The sequence below is a fragment of the Hypomesus transpacificus genome, chromosome 12, assembly GCF_021917145.1.
Source record: "Hypomesus transpacificus isolate Combined female chromosome 12, fHypTra1, whole genome shotgun sequence".
Classification (NCBI taxonomy): Eukaryota; Metazoa; Chordata; class Actinopteri; order Osmeriformes; family Osmeridae; genus Hypomesus; species Hypomesus transpacificus.
This window is the reverse complement of record NC_061071.1, coordinates 3,537,397-3,558,419: the sequence shown is the minus strand read 5'-3', so window position 1 is coordinate 3,558,419 and position 21,023 is coordinate 3,537,397. Positions and strand designations below refer to the sequence as shown.

At 42.0% G+C, this 21,023-nt stretch overlaps 1 protein-coding gene across 1 annotated transcript in view; it reads right to left on the bottom strand.

Moving 5' to 3' along the window:
- Positions 1–21,023, bottom strand: part of LOC124474804 (glypican-6-like) — a 77,203-nt gene that overhangs the window by 51,704 nt on the left and 4,476 nt on the right. Inside the window, exon 2 of the mRNA XM_047031247.1 lies at positions 9,130–9,288. Within this exon, the coding sequence (XP_046887203.1) occupies positions 9,130–9,288 (159 nt within the window). The remainder of the gene's footprint in view (positions 1–9,129; positions 9,289–21,023) is intronic.

The window sequence follows — 21,023 nt, the reverse complement described above, 5'->3', positions numbered from 1 at the left end:
GCATCAAATCTACACCACAGAACACAGGATTACCAGTGATTATCAAACACAGACTTAACATCAAAGAGCCCTCTGCCGACCTTTGAGTCTGTTTCCGATGCACTGTGACACACATCACAGACATGGCCACTGTGTTTTCATAGACCGAGGCTGATGTGATGAAAGGGCCCAAAAGGCCAAGTCTTGTTTAAATGGCATTTTGATGGCATTTCTGTGGCCTGTTTAACCTTTGGTGGGTTTTATTTTTTACCCCAGATTAAATTTTCTCCACTCTTCCCCTCCGTCCTTTTTCCGCTGCCTTAATAATGCTAAGGTGCCCTGCACTTCACTTCATGGAAGCTGTCACAGTTAAACCACAGCATCGTTGGCTGTACAGTGGAATTACCCATAAACAAGGCGGCATTCAATCAGGTTTATAACCCCCCCACCCCTCGCACCGTTGGTCAAGATTAGAACACAGGAGCCTGTCACCTGATCCTAGATTTGTGCCGACAGAGGACTCTTTACGGCATGGTCCAGATGGAGGAAAAGGATGACAGGCTGAGTGGGTGAGCCCCAAAGGCCTGATCGTATACAGAGTGGTGTTAACAGCTAGACAGTCTAGACTTTGATGTACAGTTTGTGTCTGGCAGCAGTCCTGTAGAGGCGTGTGTATGCGTGTGTAGGTGCGTGTGTGCGGGGGTGCGTGCGTGTGTGCATGCGGGCTGGATGGAAGGCCAGAGATGAGCTTTCTGAGGGAGGGTGACAGACACACCCTAGACATTATGCGAGGATGTGTCTGACCTCAGTGACAGCTGGCTAGAGTGTTGTACTCACGAGTGTGGCATTGCAGCATGGTGGACAGCTAGCTGTCACAGCCCAAACATCCTGTAGCTGACACCAAGCTGTCACAAAGAGACAGGGCCATTGGGTACGCAACTCAATTAATTTTAAGATGAATTTGGGAAGACAATGTCTGACTGTTACTCCTCAAAAAGAACACAATTATAAAGTACTGCACCGGACAACATGAAAACATATGCATATGCTGTTATACTGAGACGTTATATAGTACGTTTTCTTTACGGTATGAGCACCTGGCTGTCACAATTAACACTGGTAAGTTCCCAGTATTGTCCGATGGTTTGGCCCATGGCACTGCTTCAGATGCAAACATGTTGGGTGGTTGACACAGCTAAGATGAGATTTCATCATGTGGGCACTGTGGGCCACTCCTATAACGCCTCTTCTCATTCTTTCATTGGATGGTTGCTGCTCAACAAATCCCCGCGTGTCGGCTTGAGAAACTATAATTGTGTTGCCAAGGCCAATAATGCAAACAATCCCGCTTCTTAGGGTGAATGCAGCCAGAGATCCATGCACAGCCTTGTATGTCTCATATTAAGTGTCAGCTTTAGTTACACTACCTGTGAAGCATGGAGGCGGGTGTGGGGGTGTTGCAGTAGCGTGGCACACCTGCTGAAAAACTGATATACAATAATATACCATCAAATGACCTTGCTTGCTAATACCCTACCCATATCCACAATGATTCTTTTACGATCCTGATAGTATATTCGTCTAAATGCACCAAGAATCAAGGCTAATTAGAAGCTCATTAAATTGATTGTAAATTGACTAAGAAAAAGTGTTCGTATGCATGTCCCTGAGGTCCACAGTAATAGGGCTCCACTTAATGCTTAACTTTCTGTACAAATTATATTCAATTGACACCCAGTAATAACACGGGGACATGCATCTAACTAGAGCAAATGCCACGGGGTAGGAGAGGGATTGAGCCAATATTTGGCAAAAAATCTGAAAAACAGACTTAATTTATTAAGGATGTCATGTTAGTAGTCTTCATACATGCTTTGGAACTTAATGACGCCTCTATGAGTTGAATGTGTCCATTACAGAGAGGCCTTAATGACTCAGGACTCAGTGAAGATAATTGACATATTTTAAATGGAGACCTAGGCCTGTAATTCTGCCTAGAATATATACTGACAATAGCACCTCAGATGAGAGATCTCAGGCCAGCAAAGAGTTCTGACATATCTCTACCCATAAAACAGTGAAGTTCTTTTGTCTCTCTCTCCCTTGTCCTCCCTGGCTCCTGTCACAGTTTTTACCTCAACTGCAGATGAAGGCATTATACAGACTTATGGCTCAATTAGCTGGAAAGTCTTCGCTTTTCAATCCTTTCCTATTGATTTAGACAAAGTGAACAGGGCACTATTCACCCCGTGGATGCATACAGGCAGTGCTGGGAGAAAAATCAAGCATATGATCTACATCTGTAAAGACAACATGGCTTATTGTCTGCTTGAATTTAACATTCTCGATATGACTCAATGTTCTGACTTTTTAATTAGGAAAAATAAGCATAATGCATAATAAAGGGCATTTTGTTGGTTCAATTGGTTTATATACTCATGAACAGTAATTGTGCCTCAAATGTAAAATAGCCAACAAACTAACGGTCCTAATGACTTGATCATATACAGTACAGTACTCACACAGTCACAAGGCAGAGTAACAATTCTTCTAAGGGTGTTTCACTTCATTATGTCTGGAATATGCTTCCCTTTGTAGGAGACAGTTCTACCTATTGTATCTTGTGAGATCTGCCATGCGGCTCACTGCATACAGACATAGGGGAATGCAATTAGGGGGGCGTTACAAAAATCAAAGCGATTTCTTCCCATAACCAGTGTCTCCTCCTTTAGCAAGGCGCAAATTGGCTGCACACAGAATTACATCCCTGTGGCCCCGTGTCACAGGCTAAGCAGCTTTGTCTCAACCTGGCTGCTGGAGGGCCTCCAGGAAGGCTTCCATGCAGAGGTTTGTCAGACCGATCCATCAAGCAGAGCTTTTCCTGGGCCTGAGTGAGGAGGTTCAGGTTCCCAGCAGACAGAGCGTGAACCTCAGCCCTCTCACATGATGGGGGGGCACAGGGGTCATGTTGACGGCATACCTCCGCTTACTAAACAGCTGGATGGTTCTGCTACAAAACAGCATAGAAGTTCATAGGGCACTATTTTCACATCTATAGAATTGCCAGACAAGATCAGGGCACTGACCTGTGACTACTAAGCCTGCAATAGTTACGTTTCAGATCTGTTGTGAAAAGGAAAATCAGCAATTATATTTAAAAAAATCATAAAACAAACGAGACATAGTGAATAATAAATGCTATCTAAACTATGCAAACGTTAAGGTCCCTTTCACGAAAGCTATCCAGTCAAAAGGCTGGACCACACAAGCCTGTACTATCTCTATTTCCCATCGTTTGGAATAGACTGAATTGAATTATAAAGGGAACTACTTCATCTGGAATGTGAAATTGCCCCAGTTTAATGGAATATTGTTTATACAATAATGTAATTTACTCCACAGTGCAGCATACACTGTATATGTTTTCAAAGCTTTTTCTCTGGGCCGCGTTTGACCATTAACTGACCCTATGTATTGTACTCTAAATATTTCCTTTGCAAAGATGTGTAAGTCTTCGTCTCTGAACCCTAGAGCCAGAAATGGATTATGACGTCTTCTTAAATGGAGACTGAGGCTTTAACACCCAGGTTAGGTAAACTACACAACCTCAACAAAACATGGTGCATATTGCAGTCTGCTGCATTATAAACTATTTTACTTTGAAGTTAAATACATAATGAGAATAATATACTGCATAATAATGTGAAGGCTTTAGATCGTGTTGACAGAGATGATTTCAATTAGAAACATGATCTGCACTACAGTGCCTCGGAGTAATGCACAACAAAATCACAGGACCTTGCTTGGGAGAAAAGAAAGGTTCCAGTGTAGTTTGTTTTCCACAGCTATCCCCAGCGATCGCTTTCATTGGACAGGCCTTCTTATTATCGGGGGGGCAACATTTCAAATATCAGTGGAATGTTTCCTTTGGGTCTTTCTAATGTATCTCAATAGCATCTAGTTTCCAAATATCATATTTTAATGCACCATTTCGTGAAGCAAACAGCAAAAAAAGATCCATGCAAAATGTAATTATAGTCTGGCTATACATCAGCTGGCTGGATCGCTTTCATGAGAGCCTTAAAAAACCCTGCTAGGGAAGCCATGTGACGGAGCCTATGGTATTTATTCAGTCTCAGCTCAGGTGCAGTTAAAGTCTTGTCCTTCACCATAAAACAACAATTCAATCAAAACATTTTTTTAGCTGCCATGCAGTGCAACATCCTTTTGGCCAAACACGATTGTGGAGTTCAGATGACCCTTAATCATTGTCTCTCCTCGAAAACCAAACCATTTTTCATGGGGAGACATATCATCACAGGGAGAGATAGAGAAGCTCAATGAAATCACAAGAGCTTCCCAGCTCAGTCATTCATTTCCAAAAAGCACAAATAATGAATGTAATATGGAAATAAAAAGCTTCAATGGATTAGAAGGGTAGCCACAGTCTGTCTATGAGAAAAGAAAATAGGTGTCTTTGCAGAGAGCTCATATCTCATCCGTGTCAAGTGAGAGTGAGATCTCAGCTGCGAACTGGGCAAACTCAATATCCTCAAGCTGGGATCCTCGCAAAGTGAATTACACCGCTGTAGGTATTCCAGAATATCTTGCACCCACCTCAAAAAAAAGAGATTAAATAAATAAATGAAAAGAGATGGGAATCAGATTTTAGAGGCTCTTTTTTCCAATTGTGGTCTGTGGAGAGGCCGATTTGACACAGTATTCGTGAGGCCCAGAGAAGCTAACAGAGTCTGGGCCACACAGATTCTCAGAACCATCCATCACGATGGATGAACTGACAAAGAGAGGCAGCCTGCCCCACATGATGGAGGCTGCTTCCAACCATGAGCTAAAGTGCCTCTTGACAAACCCCATTCCCCCTCTGTCCACAGAGAATCACACTAGTCCTCCTGATATACAGTTAGGCTGACGTGAAAACATCAAAACAATGCTTATTTATTAATGCATGCTTTCAGGAACAGTATGCGTCCATGGTTTTAGTTTCATTGATACTGGACGTGCCTCTGCCATTAGGGGTTTCAACTACGTCAAGGAAACAACATACTCTGTTATTCTATTGATGAATATTCTGTGTTGTGAAACAGATAAGAACAATTCAATGGCTAATAATAATATTGTATATTTAAACATACTATTAAACAATTTAACAGTGTTTTTATTTAATGTTATTGGTTTTCTTGTGTGTCCTCAATCTAACTTCACTGAATACCAATGCAGCTATAAACAAAATTATGCATTCAAATTAACTATTGTTTTCTAATTTGATTACTGTCATATAAATCTTTTTCATGGTTTTAATAAGGACCAGTGATCCACCACCAATTAGTAATAATTGCTACTCTATTTGAGTGGTGTTTCATTTAGCAAATTTCTTATTTTCAAAAAGTGTTAAAACGCTTGTTCTGACAAAATATGTGATAGTAATTCCAGTTCATAACTCCAGTGGGGAAGTGGGGCAAGTTTAATGAGACCTTTGAGATGCCGTTTTGATGTTATCATTTGAAGTCAGCAGTGAATTGTGGGCATGTTTTTTTCCTTCTTCTCCTGTCTAAATTCAACTTGTTAGCTCCTTCAATGGATGGCATCATGAATAACTAATGTGAAAAGACTGAGTTTGGGATATCTGTGTGGAAATCAGTCTAGTTATGCGTTGGAAACATTTCCTTTGATAAAAAACCAACATACGGCATAGTTCCTTCTGACCACAAAGATTAATTTAGATATGTGTGTGGAATTTTTATTCGTACATTCTTGAATTCTTCAAACCTCATAAAGGTCCACTGAAGGCTGCAATGACCCTATTTCTGCATGTGTGTAATTGTGACAGTTGAAAGAGAGAGAAATAGAATGAGAGAGAGAATAGCATGGTCAAATCTTTGATCAATTGTACCCTTTAGGTGACCATGGCATGAACTGCGACAAGAGTTACTCAATCATTGGAGCTCCTTTTTCTTCCTCTTGTGCTCAGGCACATCATTGTAGTGAGAGCTAACAGCTTAGCAGTTGCACACCACACGGATATAAGGATGACTATGCCCAACTTGACCCTAGGAGTTCTGTCCTCCCCCACTCCTGTAGGTTTGTTTGTTATGACAGTATAAACCCTTTTATCATAATTCTGGCAAGCCCGTCTCAAAGGGTAGGAGAGAAGAGGAATGATAGAGAAACAATTTGAGTAATTCAATAATTGAAACCGTTTCTGTGTCTTGTCAATGTCAGCTATCGGGATGTTTGTGAGCAGGGGAATGTTTGATGAGAGGTGGGACTGCACTTGAGGTGGGTCAGGGGTTCACATCCCAGTTACACGGCTCCGTTCTCCTAGGGGTTGGACTCCAGAGCTGTTCTCTCGAAAGCCAGAGACTTGAGAGCAGAGAGGAGGTTGTGGATGGGCCCCTTGGCACTACAGGACAAGAGGGATCCAAGAGTTTAGGCAAACAGGGCTGCTGCTCAATCCAGACATTAACCAGCCAACCACACCCTCTAATCTGGTCACATGGGTGTAAAAGGGAAGCCCAGTGTCAAACCCAAACAGACCCTAACAAGCCTCTGGACGCCACATTCATACTGCCAATATTCCCATGCTCTTTTGTACTCAGAACCAATTCCTTGTTTACACAATGACTTTACTTTTCCATGACGATAGCTTCGGCAAAACCTTTGACTACTTTTTTGAATACTTTATATATACCTATGTATATTATATTACTAAATCATTGAACATCTGTTGAGCATATCAATGCTTATAGTAAAAGTGGCATGGAAAATAAGCATCATATTTATCAAAGCATCAAATAAACACATTGTTTATGTGAATGTTCAGTGGAAGAAAAAAGATCTTAGAATCTGAAAAATCAGGCAACACCAAAAGGCTTAAGCAGATACAAAATGAGCTTTTCATAAGCTGTAGTGTAAGTACTCCCAGATGGAGAAGTGGATTTTTAACTGGCTTGCATCCAGAAAAAAAACACTCAGATGCACTTTCAAGCTGATGTCATCAGCTGATGTAGTCAATTTTGACCTGCCACGTTGATGATGCAACATTCTCCTTTCCCACATGGAAAATATGTAAACATGAGTCTAATCGGCAGTGCTTAGCTCAGGTCAGGTTAGAGGACCTGATGAACTTCAACTGAATACTACAGAATACTAATGCTCTCAAAGAGCCAGGCCAATCCTAAGGGATCCTGTCCACGTCAAACCAAAGTCCTGTTGAATAGGCTGCACCCCAAAGCTGTGGTGGGCCTGAGAATCTCTTTACAGTACAGAACATCCAATGGACTGGAACACGACCAAGACTGTCGCTATGGGAATATGAAAATATACTGAGATGAGATGGGGGGAAAAAAATACTTGAGCTACATGATGAGGCCACGGAAGAAAAAAATAAAACTATTTGCCATAATCCTGCCATGCAACACATACTTACAGCACAGCACTGAGGATTACTCAATAATGCATCAAAACCCACAGGCCTCCGGGAAGTGGACGGTCGGTAATCAAAAGTAGGAGTTAAGGATTTCTAAATAGGGCCCTATAAATAACTGGGGACAGAAATGAGGACATGTAAAATTGATGAGGGATGGATTCAAACCCCAAGAGGTGGGAAGAGCTTGACGCCAGGAGAGAAGAAGGAATGGGATGTTGAATGGCCTGGCACAGTAGGCGGCCATGGAAGATTGAAGTGAGTAGGACAGAATGGGCAAGCACCTGGCTGCCAAGAGATATGACTAGGACAGAGAAATACCCTGCAGTCCATGAGGTTTTGTCTGTGTCTGTCCAACTTAAGGGAAAAAGCTGAAAAAAAAGCCTGGTGAAAGCCAAGCAAGAACTGCTATGGACACAGCTGAGGGATCTCAAGATCAATATGTACTTTCTTGAGAAGAGGAACTAGGAGAGCATGTTTGTAAATCCCGTGAGATGTAGAGCCTATCAGAGGGATAAATAATGTTTTCTTGCTTGTTTCCCCGAGACACTCACCTGCAGTGAGAGATAAGGGCTTCTACATCTTAACTCTAAAGTTACATGGCTGACTTAAAATCGGTTAAACTAATACTGTAGTTCAGAGCTATTGACCATCCACTTGCAGAATGCTGTCCTGCAAACATTTAACACCTTAAATTAAAAATATATTTGTTCAACTTCCCAAGAAATAAGACAGACCAAGACTTAACAGTAAAAATAAAATATAAATAATTAAAGAACGCAAAATCATCTCCAGACTGTTAACCAATCACGCTCTCTTCCAGCCAATATTGCACCCCAGGGTGCTACACAGGAAGCCAGACAAAGCATAACAAACCATCAATTTCAAAGTGGGAGATAATTATTGCTGGACTGGGTCTGTTATTGATTCTTTATTGGGTCAAAAATGGAGCTCCCTTAGGTTAACTACAGGGGAAAACCAGAGCGATCCCCACATTGTCGTCATAACAAAAAAGCTGTAATTACATTTCCCCCACATCCTGATTTATTAATGTCTCCTGTTCTGTATTAATGGTCCTACTTTTCCATTAGTGCAACCTCTCTTTACAATGCACCACTGCCCCAAAACAGCCATTAGATCATGGTAGTCAGTTGGTAGCTAGCCAGTCACAATAAAGAGCTGCCTGCCATTAATGACTTGAAAAGCTATTTAATGAGATGATGTCTCACTCTGTACAGCTCTGCAATCACTTGAATACAATCACTTGCCCATACCCATCATTTGTCCATCACTTGTACGTCTATTTATGGCCACGGAAAGATGTTTAGCCGTTTTAGTGAATGTCTTGAAATTGTTTACGAAGTTTAGGAGGTCAATTGAAGCACAATGCACTTTGCTGACATGCTTTGATGAATTGTAAATATCAGAGACTTTTATCCACTGTCATTCTTTTTTAAATCACAAATCCCAATTGTGGATCATAGTTTAGTCATATTGCAGATACAATTCAATTCACATTCAACTTTAATCATGGTGACAAAGCACATTTCCCCTGGAATTAACATAAATCCATGCCACGATCTTCAATAACAGATCAACACATTTCCTCAAGTGTTTAGTATATGCTAATCTAACGGGGCTACTTATGGACTCTTAAAATCAGTCTGAGAGGTAGGAAAGGACCATCATTTCAACAAATGGCTTACCGTCAAATTTTTTATGTCTTGAGACGAAGGTCGTCCTCAATGTGTGGCTCGTCTCCTCCACTAAGTTCTCAAACTCCAGCTTGCTCTGCTGGCCGAGTTTGTCCTCCATCTCAGATGTGCAGCAGGTGTACTCCTGGGGACACACTCGCAGGTGTTCACCTGAGGGACACACAACAGGGGGGGGGGGGGGGCGGGGAGGGGGGAGAGTCAGGGATGTTGCCTTTTTAAACGCATCGCCAGTGGAGCTTTCCCACCGCCACAGTGCAGGAGACGAGCTATCAAAAGGCTGAAGGAGCGTTTGATCGAAACCCTCACACAACAGAACTGATGGGGAGGCCCACATGTGTCTGCCACATGCCACAACAGTTAAACAGACAGTACCTAGACGTATCCTTATGGAAAATACTGAAAGTAAAAGTACTTATGAGTCATCTGAAATGTTATCTGGAAATACTACAAAAAGCTACCAAAGTGCTAAATATTTTGAGAGATTCATCCAAATAAGACCTCTCCAAAATGCGATGTGAAAGTAAGATGAGATGAGGCTAGGTGAGGTTCAGGAGCTTTACTGCCCCTCTCACACACTGTAATTGCATATCCTTCCATCTGCCATGATGAAATATCCTGTCTGCAAAGCTATCAGGCTTATTTTCCAGGGGCACAGAATTGGCAAAAGTGGCACATTGTGACGCCAAATTACCCAAGGTATAGGCAATATGCCAGTCATGGATATAAATGAACTCAAAACTCAGACAAACAAGCATTATGAGCTCACAATAAGTGATGATTTGTTGTTGAGAGAATGAAATTGCTTTTGGAAAACCTCACCTCATTAAACACCCGGTTACATAAAACATCTCAAACACGTAAGTCTCAAAGGCATAGTCTTTTACTGTACGAAACTGGGTCCAAATCACTTAAGAAAAGACAAGCACTGTACATGCAGATACTGAAACACGTTGTGAGTCAAATTACGTATCATTTAGATTGTGCTACAAATTTGAGTTATTTGTAGCCCCCCCTTCCTCGCAAGTAGATTGTGAAAGGGCCATATGAAAGGAGATAAATGGCATGCATCAGACTGTGGTGGCTGTTATGTAGCTGAACTACATAAACATCCATTTATAACCCTTAATACACAAAGTAAATCCCCAGGAGGCCAATTTTGCTGTCTGAAGTTCAGAATGACCAGTGTGAGAATAAATTAATGTCAAGACTCAACACACAAATCAACTGTACATTACCACAGTCAACAAATAAGCCCTGGATTTCTTGGCATCAGCTGCTATGGGAGTCATGTGAGGTGGCTGTGGTCTATTTCTAATCTCCAGTTAATGTGAATACTTCTTAGTTGGACTTCCTTCCAAACAGTCATGGAAGAAGAAAAAAAAAACATTCCCCAGTCAACAACTAATCCAAGCATTCTGAAGTAGCAGAGTCAAATTTGGGACATGTAGGTTTTAGAGCACAATGATACATGGTAAGAAAATCACAACGAGCAGCCTTTCCATTGTCTGTTTGACCACCAAACCCGACTAGTCAACTTTGAGATCAATTCTAAATCAATTCTAATTAGAGTACTAAACTTCTAGGCCACACAGCATCATTCATTATGATTACCGCAAATATCCTGAACATGATTGACGTGAAAACCGAACTAGAAAAAAAAACGTGGCTGGGATCAATGTCTGCAATCACTTCCCCACAGTCTTGCAGACAAACTGTTGGCGGTTGGAAAATCAGTTGGGAGAGGCGGACTAATGCTGTGTGGTCAGCCGGGGTGCGAAATGTAATCCACCTCAGCTCAGACACACAGGGTGTGGAGAGGGTCCTACCGAGTAACTGCTAATCTTCATCATGTGTCTCTATTCACGGCAACTGTCATTCACACACCACATGTTGTGCAGTGGCAGGGGAAGAGGGTGGACAAGACATTGAGCAAACACAAGTCACCCAGGTGTACCTTTTCAAGCAAATGGAGTAATTGAAAAAGCTCTGCCAAGTTGTCTGGGAGCCCCCTCCAAAAGACAGTACTGTAAACCAATAAATTAACTTGAACTTGAAAGTTTTAGAATTGTTGGTTCAAGGCCTAACTATTCTGATCAGCTTCACCACAGATGTTGAGACACTGCTGCACAGAATCCCATTAGAATCAAGAGATCAGAGATAGAAATGTATGTACAGTATATGCAGAGGATGCAGGGTGAACTTTCTTGGGGGAAATTCATGGTGAAATGTTCTGGCACCAGCTCAAATGTATTCTATTCAAAGTGAGGTGAGGCATGAGAAATACCTTGTAAGTCTTACAAAGACAATCTCATATCAGTTGTTTTGTCCATTTCCTTTGTTGCACAGATGCGTCCAATCGTTTGAGATCATTATCTTTGAGAGCAAGAACATGAAGCATGATTGAGGCGTCACACTGTAATTAGCTCAAATTGCTGACTGCAGTCTTGCAGACTTGCTCGTGCGGGCCAGCTCAATGTGTTGATCGGGGAGAAAAAAGATGGCAAGACAAAGCCCATTTAACACAAGCAATCAGTCAGACGGTCCCAACTCTACTCCAGAGTTCACAGTGTTCCCAAAACTGTTGTAATCATCACTTTGCGATTACAACATAAGGGTCTGACATGTAGGTTTATTCAATTGTAGACAGAAAACAGTATGTATTTCCAGCTCATTATAGCAACACTGAGAAATTGAATTTAAATAATAAACGCAATGGATTTCTTTCTTTTTGGGGGGGGGGGGGAATATCATCCTCCATTTCAGGAGGTGATGGGGGTCAGGAGTGGGGGGCTGGGTAACAGTTTATTTTCATTGGGAGGGCGATAACACCACACACAAAATGATGAACACATGGGTGTACATAATCTCTGTAACACAGCACAGATGTTCCAGATGAGGACATCTGTGCTGAGAATTCGTTTGTGAGCACATTATAAGCACATGTCTGTATATAGGCCTAATGTATCTGTGATTGTTGAAGGCAGAATAAGTTATGGTTATATAAAGTTTCAAAATGTGTGAGCCTATAAAGTCAATCCCTCTTTGTTTTATTTAAATGTTTTGCTTGTTAATTCATTGTTGAGACATTTACTGTAACATAATGACAGGTCCAACAATAATTTTTAAGACAAATAATACAAAACTAGTGATTCATGCAAATATTTATGTTTCATGAAATGTGTTTGATTATTTTGAATTTTTGAAGAATAAAACATCTAATACCATACAACTATTTCATGTACAGCATTTCGAAACAGGTACGTTTGGGTCTCTGCTTGCTTTGCCACAGTTAAACCATGTATCATTTAAACAACTGTCATGACATGACAAATCCTGCCTGTCGGTTTGTCAGTGTAAATCATTGTGTTGCCAGGGGTAGGACACAGGTGCCAACGGGTGGCTGACTTTTGACAGATGGCCTTCTGATAGGGGTCTTAGCCTGTCAATCACCTCCTGCAAGACATCATATACCTCCTCAGTTACTCATATTAATATTGGCCGGGCAAGGTGAAACACATTAACAATTCACCAAACTCAAATGACATAAAATTGCTGGCAATTCAGAAGTGGAGACTTGCACATATCTTTTGTTGTTTTTGCAGAGCCATAAAAAAAATAAAGAATTCTACTTTTGCGGTTGTTACTGTGGTAAAAATTAATGAAATTTCTAATGCAAGATATGTGTTGTTGTAGTGCCGGGAGAGGTTGAAAGCCCTGTCAGATGTTAATGGAGAAATTATTCTTCTAAACGAACAAGCTTTCCAATTAAGTGGATTATCTTTCTTCCAGACGTGGCTTTAAGGCAAGTTTGCATTAGAACACCGAGAAAACAAAGTAAAAAACGAAACAAAAAAGTGACAGAAAAGAACAAGAATACCCACTGTCTTTCTAGGCAAAATACATTTGAGCTAGTTCCTGTCTGCAATGAGGCATTCCAATTCAAGTTGAGAGATGGCAGTAATTACAGGACGGATAATGAGAGTTTGATTGTTTTGTAAAACAACTGAGCTCTTTTAAGATTCTTAATGAAACAGAGATGAGGGAATTACATTGCTAAATCAAAGAGTAAACGGGAAGATTTTTGTTTTTTCCTATTGTGAAGAGTCATTGCAAATATTGTCTGTTAGCTGGGATCAGAATAGTTGGGGATATGTTTACAAAAGTAACATGTAAGTCATCACCATCACCGTCCATAGTTGACTTGGGTGGCACTTCTATTCAAAATCCCTAAAGGAGTCCTTCGGTAGTTTGGCATAGCATTGATGAACAAGTAGAATCCTACTTGCAATTTCCATGTTGCTATAAATGCATATACAGTATATTCACATAATGTAACATCTAATGAGGTTGTAATAAGAGCCACATATAGGACAGATGTACTGCTATGTTGGAAGGTTCTGGGCACATTCCTTATGGTATCCTATAAATAATCTGACTGAGCTTGCAATAAATCCTTAAATGTGTCCGAACCCTGTTATGCCAAAGTTGTAAGGAGGTTAAGTTTGGCCCATTGGGATATGAAAACCCTCCATCTGTCTTCTTTATTCTCCATCACTGTCTTGTATTGCAGGAGCAGCCTTCCACATGTGAAATCTGGTGACATTTTCAGTTACATGGAGTTCTAACACAAAAAAATAAAGTGAATACGTTATTTTAGCCAACTTTTCCTTCCAGGGCAGTATTGGGAGATAAATAGGCCTTAGGCCCATTGATGGATTTGATGCCAAATAGTTAAATACATTCCCAAACGTATTCATTAGTCTACCTGGCCATAGGGTCCACTGGCTGCATATGGGCAGTGCCATCTGGTGGGGTCCCCTGGCCACTCCTGCCAGCATTTGAAAAGGGAGGATGTCCCCGCCAGTCCTCTCTGCTTAAGCCAAAAAGTTCCAAATGGTTTTGCCAACTCTCATAACTTGCAAACTAGGTCTTGATTTAGATGTGCATTATATTGTATGGACCACACCACTTTCCATGCATATATTTTGTCCATACTGTAAGTATAGGCTAAATAAGATCGCATTTGCCTGACCAGGAATTTCCCTACATCTATAAAATGCATAACACGTACTAAAGCAAATGAATGGAAGAATCCTGGAACAACAATACACAATTGGCAGGTGGTGAAAAGAAAATCGCCAAGGAAAGCAATGTCCTTCGTCAGGATGAAGGATCAAGTGAAGAAGCCAAGCTTAATTCCATGACTAATCAGCCCAGATCCCTGTCCTCTGACGGCTGTTTTCACACCGCAGTGGAGCCGCGCTCGATAACCAGCAAGCTCCCTGCTGGATGAATCACCCTCGCTCACCATCATCGATCCACCATCAGATCCCACTGCCGCCATGCCGCCATCAGTGTGCATAGCTCACTGTCCCTCTCTCTATCGCTCTCTCTCTCTCTCTCTCTCTCTCTCTCTCTCTCTCTCTCTCCATCCCGCTCTCCCGTACACACATCCTGCATGGGGAGCAGTGTGCAGTGAGTCTCATTACCATCCCAACACAGACACAGAGGCTGCAGAAGCAGGTCAATGCTCCTAGCTTCTCCGTAGATTCCACCAGGGCAAGAGCCCCATTATCTCATTTACATTCTAACCACGCTTTGAGAAGGGGTGGACCTGCGCTAGAGCCAGTATTGATTTAACGCTGTGGTAGATCCCCCCCCTCCCCCATCTCTCTCTCTCTCTTTCTCCTTTTCCTAGTTGAACCTCCGTCTCTCTTTGTTTAAAATTGCTCTGTCTGCCTGTCTTTCTCTGTCTCTTCCTGTTTTTTGGACTTAATGGTTGAGTGAAGCCAGTTTCAGCACCTTGGACAGCAGAGCAGAAAGGCAGGTTTGGGCAAGGCCCCTCCCGGAATGAATCCTTTATCTTGGATATGTATTGACTTCAGAAAGTCAGCCCACCCTCAGCGTCACAATCTGGGATGCCAGCGCTCTGCATCTACAGTATGTTCTTTGACACCTTTCATCCTACTGACATGACCCAGAATAAAGGCCAGAGAGTGGGATGGTATGAGAGGTGGGTGAATGACATGGGGACTTGGTCTTTAATAGTCTAAGGGAGAAAATCTGAGCCTGCCATGAGAACCTGAATCTAGTGGACTGTGAACGAAGTGTGTTAGCCAAGATTCAACACTCAATGGAAATAGACACGTTTCATTTTCTGCAAGATTTCAAGTGCTCAAGGACTGCATGTGTTCAGGTATACTTCAAAACTAATTGATAGTTACACGCCACATGAGAAGGAATCTGAGACACAAGTTCTAAGTTATTTTGACAAGTCAACGCCTGTTCTATTTCCAATTAACAGTGTTCAATCACATCTGTTTGCATGGGTGAGATGGGGGGAAACACATCAGGCTCCATTGATCTCAGCTCAGCTACACCATCTGGACTTTTCTCCCTGTGCCCAAATCACCCACTTTCAACCATCTCCATTGGGGCCTGAGACCCAAATTGAATATGTCCAAACAAGATGACACGGATAATTCCCACAACCCAATCCTACCAGATGTTCCCAAACTTGGAAGACGATAAAAGATTTCCTAACTTTCAAATAACTTCCAGAGTTGGCGGGGAGTGTGACAGTGATGGATGGATAAATGGATGGTTCACTCGCTGTTGTAGAGGGAGACAGGGAGATAAGGGATAGGCTAGTCTGGGATGAAGTTGTTTTCATTCACTAAGGACACACTGCGGGGGGGGGGACCATTTTTTCCCCCATTACCAGTTCACTTTTCCACACGTGATTGAACGCTTACAGAACCAAACTTCAAATATGGATTTCAGTGTGTTTCAAAACAGTACTGTTGTTAATGTCCTTTAGACTGTTCCAGTCTCCAGTAGTCCTTTTACAAAAGTATATCATGACCAGTAGACCTCCATATTGTCTGATGATCTATTGTAATACTGATTCATAGAGCATGCTTTGTAAATGTAATGCTGCAGAGGGATGATGATAATGATGAGAACAATGATGAGGATGGTGGTAATGATGATGAAGATGGTGATGAGTGATCCTTCCTTCCACATGAATGCTGCCACATCCTCTTGTGGCTGTTTCGACTGCAGTCTGTACCCTCAGTCCAACACCAGCACCACAGACGTCAATCTGATTCATAACTTCAGCAGCATCCACACAGGAGGAGGACAAATATGCTTTCAAGCCAGCTAAATGCATGACCCACAGCTCCAAAGCCCTCTAATATTACAGGTTATGGCCTCTTGCCAGGTATTTCATAAACCTCAGTCCTGAGGACCACAGGAAGTTCTCTATATCACTGCAACTCCTCCAATTGTGGTAATTCCTAGTCAATTTCATATGCATTAACGCTCTTATGAGCACTTTTACAGTTCTCTGGTCTAATCCCCTCAACACTAATTAGAAGTCGCACTCTGCACCGCCAGTTTGGAAGCCCTTATGGTAAATGTCAAAGGTAAGGCATCTTATTGGCCGAGCACTTGAGTCGAGCCTGCGGCCACTGTCTCCAATGATGCATACACTCCATTAAAACAGGGCCATTATGGATGGATTTAGGCTCTGGCACAGAGTACCTGGGACTGCATGTGAAAGCTGTTATATTTCCCTCAACAGGACTTCAAGCAGGAAACATTAGCCTAATATTAATGAAAAGCAAGACGGCATTTAACCCTAGGTGTGGTGCCTGCACAGTTGCTTCCTGTTACTGTTTTGTTGCACGTATCTTGACAATACACACTGTTGGTTCAGATGCTTTATAAGGGAACTACAATGCTGGTTGGATTTAACCCTACCATGCTCAGCCTCTCTCATGGTGTGTGGAGAAAAAACGACTTTAGAAATAGCTTTACCGACAAAACATTGTGCAGTGTCCTCACATTGTAGTTCAACCAAGCTGCTTTCAGAGGGTCCAGACTCCAGACCCAGCAGTGTATGGAGAGAAAGGAGCAGGGAGACACCAACAGCAGGGTGTGAACAAGCTTTGAGTTCTCTGTGTGACTAAATGCTAACTGGTGCATGGCACGGTCCTAAAGGTAACAGCTGGTGGTCTGAGCAACCCCAGGTAGCGCTGCAGGCAGGGAGCTGACCACCCCACTTATTCACAACTTCTTTTGAAACAGGAAAACCCCTGGTTCGGTGCATATTCCAATTCAGTTCAGAAAGATGAAATGAAACATTTTTGTCAACCTGATTTTTTTTCCACTTTCAGATTTAGCAAAAATATAATTATTTTTTTTAAGCTGAAGGGAGTTTGGGAGGTTACTAAGCTGAAACAGCACGGACAGAGATGGTCGAAAGTCTGTGACTGTATCATTTCTGGCAACTCCATCCCCACAGGGAAAAGCCCTGCACACACCAGCCAGATACAGCTCTCTCCTGCTCTACTCACAAGGCTCTCACACACACACACACGGTTCCACGCATACATATAGCTCTACCCCCCACACATGCACTCACACACAGAAGAAATTTGACTGAGATTGAATGTGCCCTACTTTACCCGGATCCCTCCAGGAGGGAGATCATAGTGACATAGCATGCCGCACATAACAGGCAATAACGAACCGACAGATAGCTACTCAGAGAAGTCGCTGACAGATTTCAGACACCTGAGAAGAGACCACAGATGGAAAGAAAGTGGTCTGCGTTTATGTGACCTAACTAGCTGGTCACGGAATAAAAGCAAAGGGTCGTCAAAAGGGAAAATCATTTATGAAGAACTTATTACGTCGCAATATAAAAACAAATGTAAAAAAACTACAGTTTTAGTCCAACATTCAGTCCTACATTAAAGTTATCTTAAAGTATGGGAATACACAAAATCAGTACATTTTCAGTGCAAGAAAAAGATAAATGTAATTAAAATGTATTACTGTAAGCTCTCATTTCATACATTTAAATTAGATTGATGTATTGGATACAATTTTTCTGCTTTGGGTCTATTCAATGGTTCCAGAGAGGCCAGAGAGATGGATGTTAATTTCCAATCTGAGTATGTATTATTATTATTATTTATTCAATAGATAGGCAAGTGTTTATTTTCAGTAATCCTTTCATGAGAAACATCATGCAGCATGTTGCATTTTGCAATGCAATTGGTTTCTGCTTCAATACCTGAGAGATACCTAACTGCAGATTTACAAATGAACTTCATCCACTATTTTAAAACGTTTTCCACTTCAATGCATCCAAAGACACAACAGGGCTGTTAAATTTAACATGGCATTTTTGACATGTTATGTTTATTTGTGCTTGAAAAAAGTGTTTACTCAAGAATCCCCAATGACACGCCTTTCCAACAAATCTCCTCAACCGTTAGATCTGTGTGTTTGGAAAACAAAAATAAAAAGTCCCCTGTGTGTGATTTATTTGTGTCACTGACACCTTGGATTTGACATTCCCGTATGGGAGTTAGCACGACACGGTAGTGCTCACGAGTTTCCAAGTTTGTCTTTTGTGTGAAACTTGGGACCTCTATAAAAGGATGTACCCCAAAGGCTGCAACAGACCCAGTAGGCTGGTGAGAAAGGCCACAGCAATCAACAACCTAACACTCCCTTAGTGGTGCTCTTATCTGCATAGTCACTGCAGGCCCAATCAACAGACACAACACAAACGACAACCACAAACAAGACCTGACAAGCAATGCCCTGATACTTACTGCAATTATTCGCATGAACTTCTGGAAGAATCTGCACTTTTTGTAAAAGCACAATGGAAAGACTTTACTTTCTTACATGTTATGGTATCTTTTCTGTTTACTGCTGTACATATTTTCTGCATGGAAATAGTTTCATATGTTATCCCCTGGGTTTTAAATCTGGTTTCAACTCAGAGATAAACCTGGTCATTACTTAAGCATACTGACACTTCTAACAGCGATCATTCCTTGCCACCAAGCCTGGCGTGCATGTTGTCTCTAAGCCTCAAGACCCTGAGTGAAACCAAGTGTGAGAAGTTGCACATTGGAGAGGATTTCTCCTTTCCTGATACCTTGCCCCCTCCCCCTCACATCAACACAAACAGTGAGTCATGGTCTTAATCCCCTCCAGTTCAGATGGATTACACGTTGCCTCCTCCCCTGCTCGCTGCTCCCACCACGGAGCCCTCTCTCTCACACGCTGACCCCACGCTCCGCTCCCACACAGCCCCTTTTGATTTCAGCACTCCAGTGGCATGTCCTCTGTACTCCATCTCTCTCTCAATCTCTCTCTTACACACGCTTTCTTATTTTCTAACCTTTTACAATTCATCTCTGTTTTTCCGTCCTCCCTCCTCTCTCTGCTTCTTGCTACTTTTTTATTTCTCACAACTCTCCCCACCCCCCACCCCCCCACCCCCAGACCGCTTTCTTTCCCAACTGATCCCTTAACTCACATTCACATCGTTCACATAAATTTGTTCCTGCTATGAGAAATGGTGGAGATCCTTAATCCTCCTTCCATTACTGATGTAGACCAGCAGCTGATTGAAAACTGACAGTGTGCTGTGGCAGTCACCCATAAGCCAGCCCGGAGTCTTTTCCCACTCTCTTTAACAACCCTATATGGAGCTGTGGAGAGGATTGAGGAATCTACACAATGTATGCAGCTCACACATGAATGCTTACAGAAGTTTGACAGGTTCTCAATAGCAACCCTCCCATACACTTTAATCTATCACATCTGACTGTGCAAAAAGCAGGCGGACAAAAGATAGAAAAATAAGTGTCACTTAAAAGTGACACTTAAGGAACTCTTATTTAAAAGAAAATGAATCCCAATACATTGGTAAAAGTATTTAGTATAAATGACATTCTCATTGATGAAACTTTAAATTTTAGTCCTAAATGGGGACCACTACACTTACAACAACTAAATATCTATTTGTAATAGTTATTTCTGAAAATGAATGAAGGGGGTACTTTGTGTCTCTTTGGCAAATCATGCAATTACGCTTTGAAAAGATCAGCTGTGGAAAAACGAGGGTTTCAGACATCCATGTGAGATCAAATGCTGCAAAATATTTGGTCTTTCATGTGTGTACTTAGTGACTCAATGTGGATGCCCCACATTTGAGTGTATTTGGGGGAGATCTTAGGGTTTATCAGTATTTGATCTAACATTCAGCATTCAGATTCAATAAGATCATTTTCATCGCTTGAGAAAACCCTCTTTAAATTGCTGAGGGCTACAATTTCAAAACATAAGAATGTTTTCAGTAAGCAGACACTTGTATTCAAAGTGACATCCAGGGTAGAATTTGTACCTACACCTTCTTGATCTGCAGTCCAATTGTATTACCACTAAGCTGTACCCATCACCATCATCCTGCTCAAGTCAACTTTAGAGTTAGTAATATGCCTTCATAAATCAGTAGACCTCAGTATACACTGAGCACACATGGAGAAACTGTGATGTTGAAGTACAGATAAATAAACCACAATGCCTCTGGGGGTCCTGTTGCAGTGGCCCTGTGGGAGCCGAATCCCTCCTTGAAACCTTCCCTGGTGCCCATCTTAAGTACAGTCAGGAGGAGTAAACAGGCCGGCCTTAAAGGGCTAAAGTAGATGCTTTGAGAGAGCCAGACTTAAGTTGCGGCACACCAGAACCACAGCCTGTCCCATCATGCATCACTTCACTGCAGGTGATGTGAATGATTTACCAACACAGACGTGCGGCCACATAGACACTGTCCATGCGCGTGCACAGACACACTCACACACGCACACATAGGGGTGTGCCTCAAGGGCAAACCTTGCTGTGGGCTGACTGGAGTGTAATGAACTGGTTGACAGTTGCTTTGACTGCATGGGCACAAGAGCATAGGAGCTTGAGGAGGCCTGGTCTATTTTAGCTGAGCTGTCAGCCGACCCGGCAGGTCTGTATGCAGACAGTCCAAGCTCTATTTCAAACTCGCCACATATTTCTGC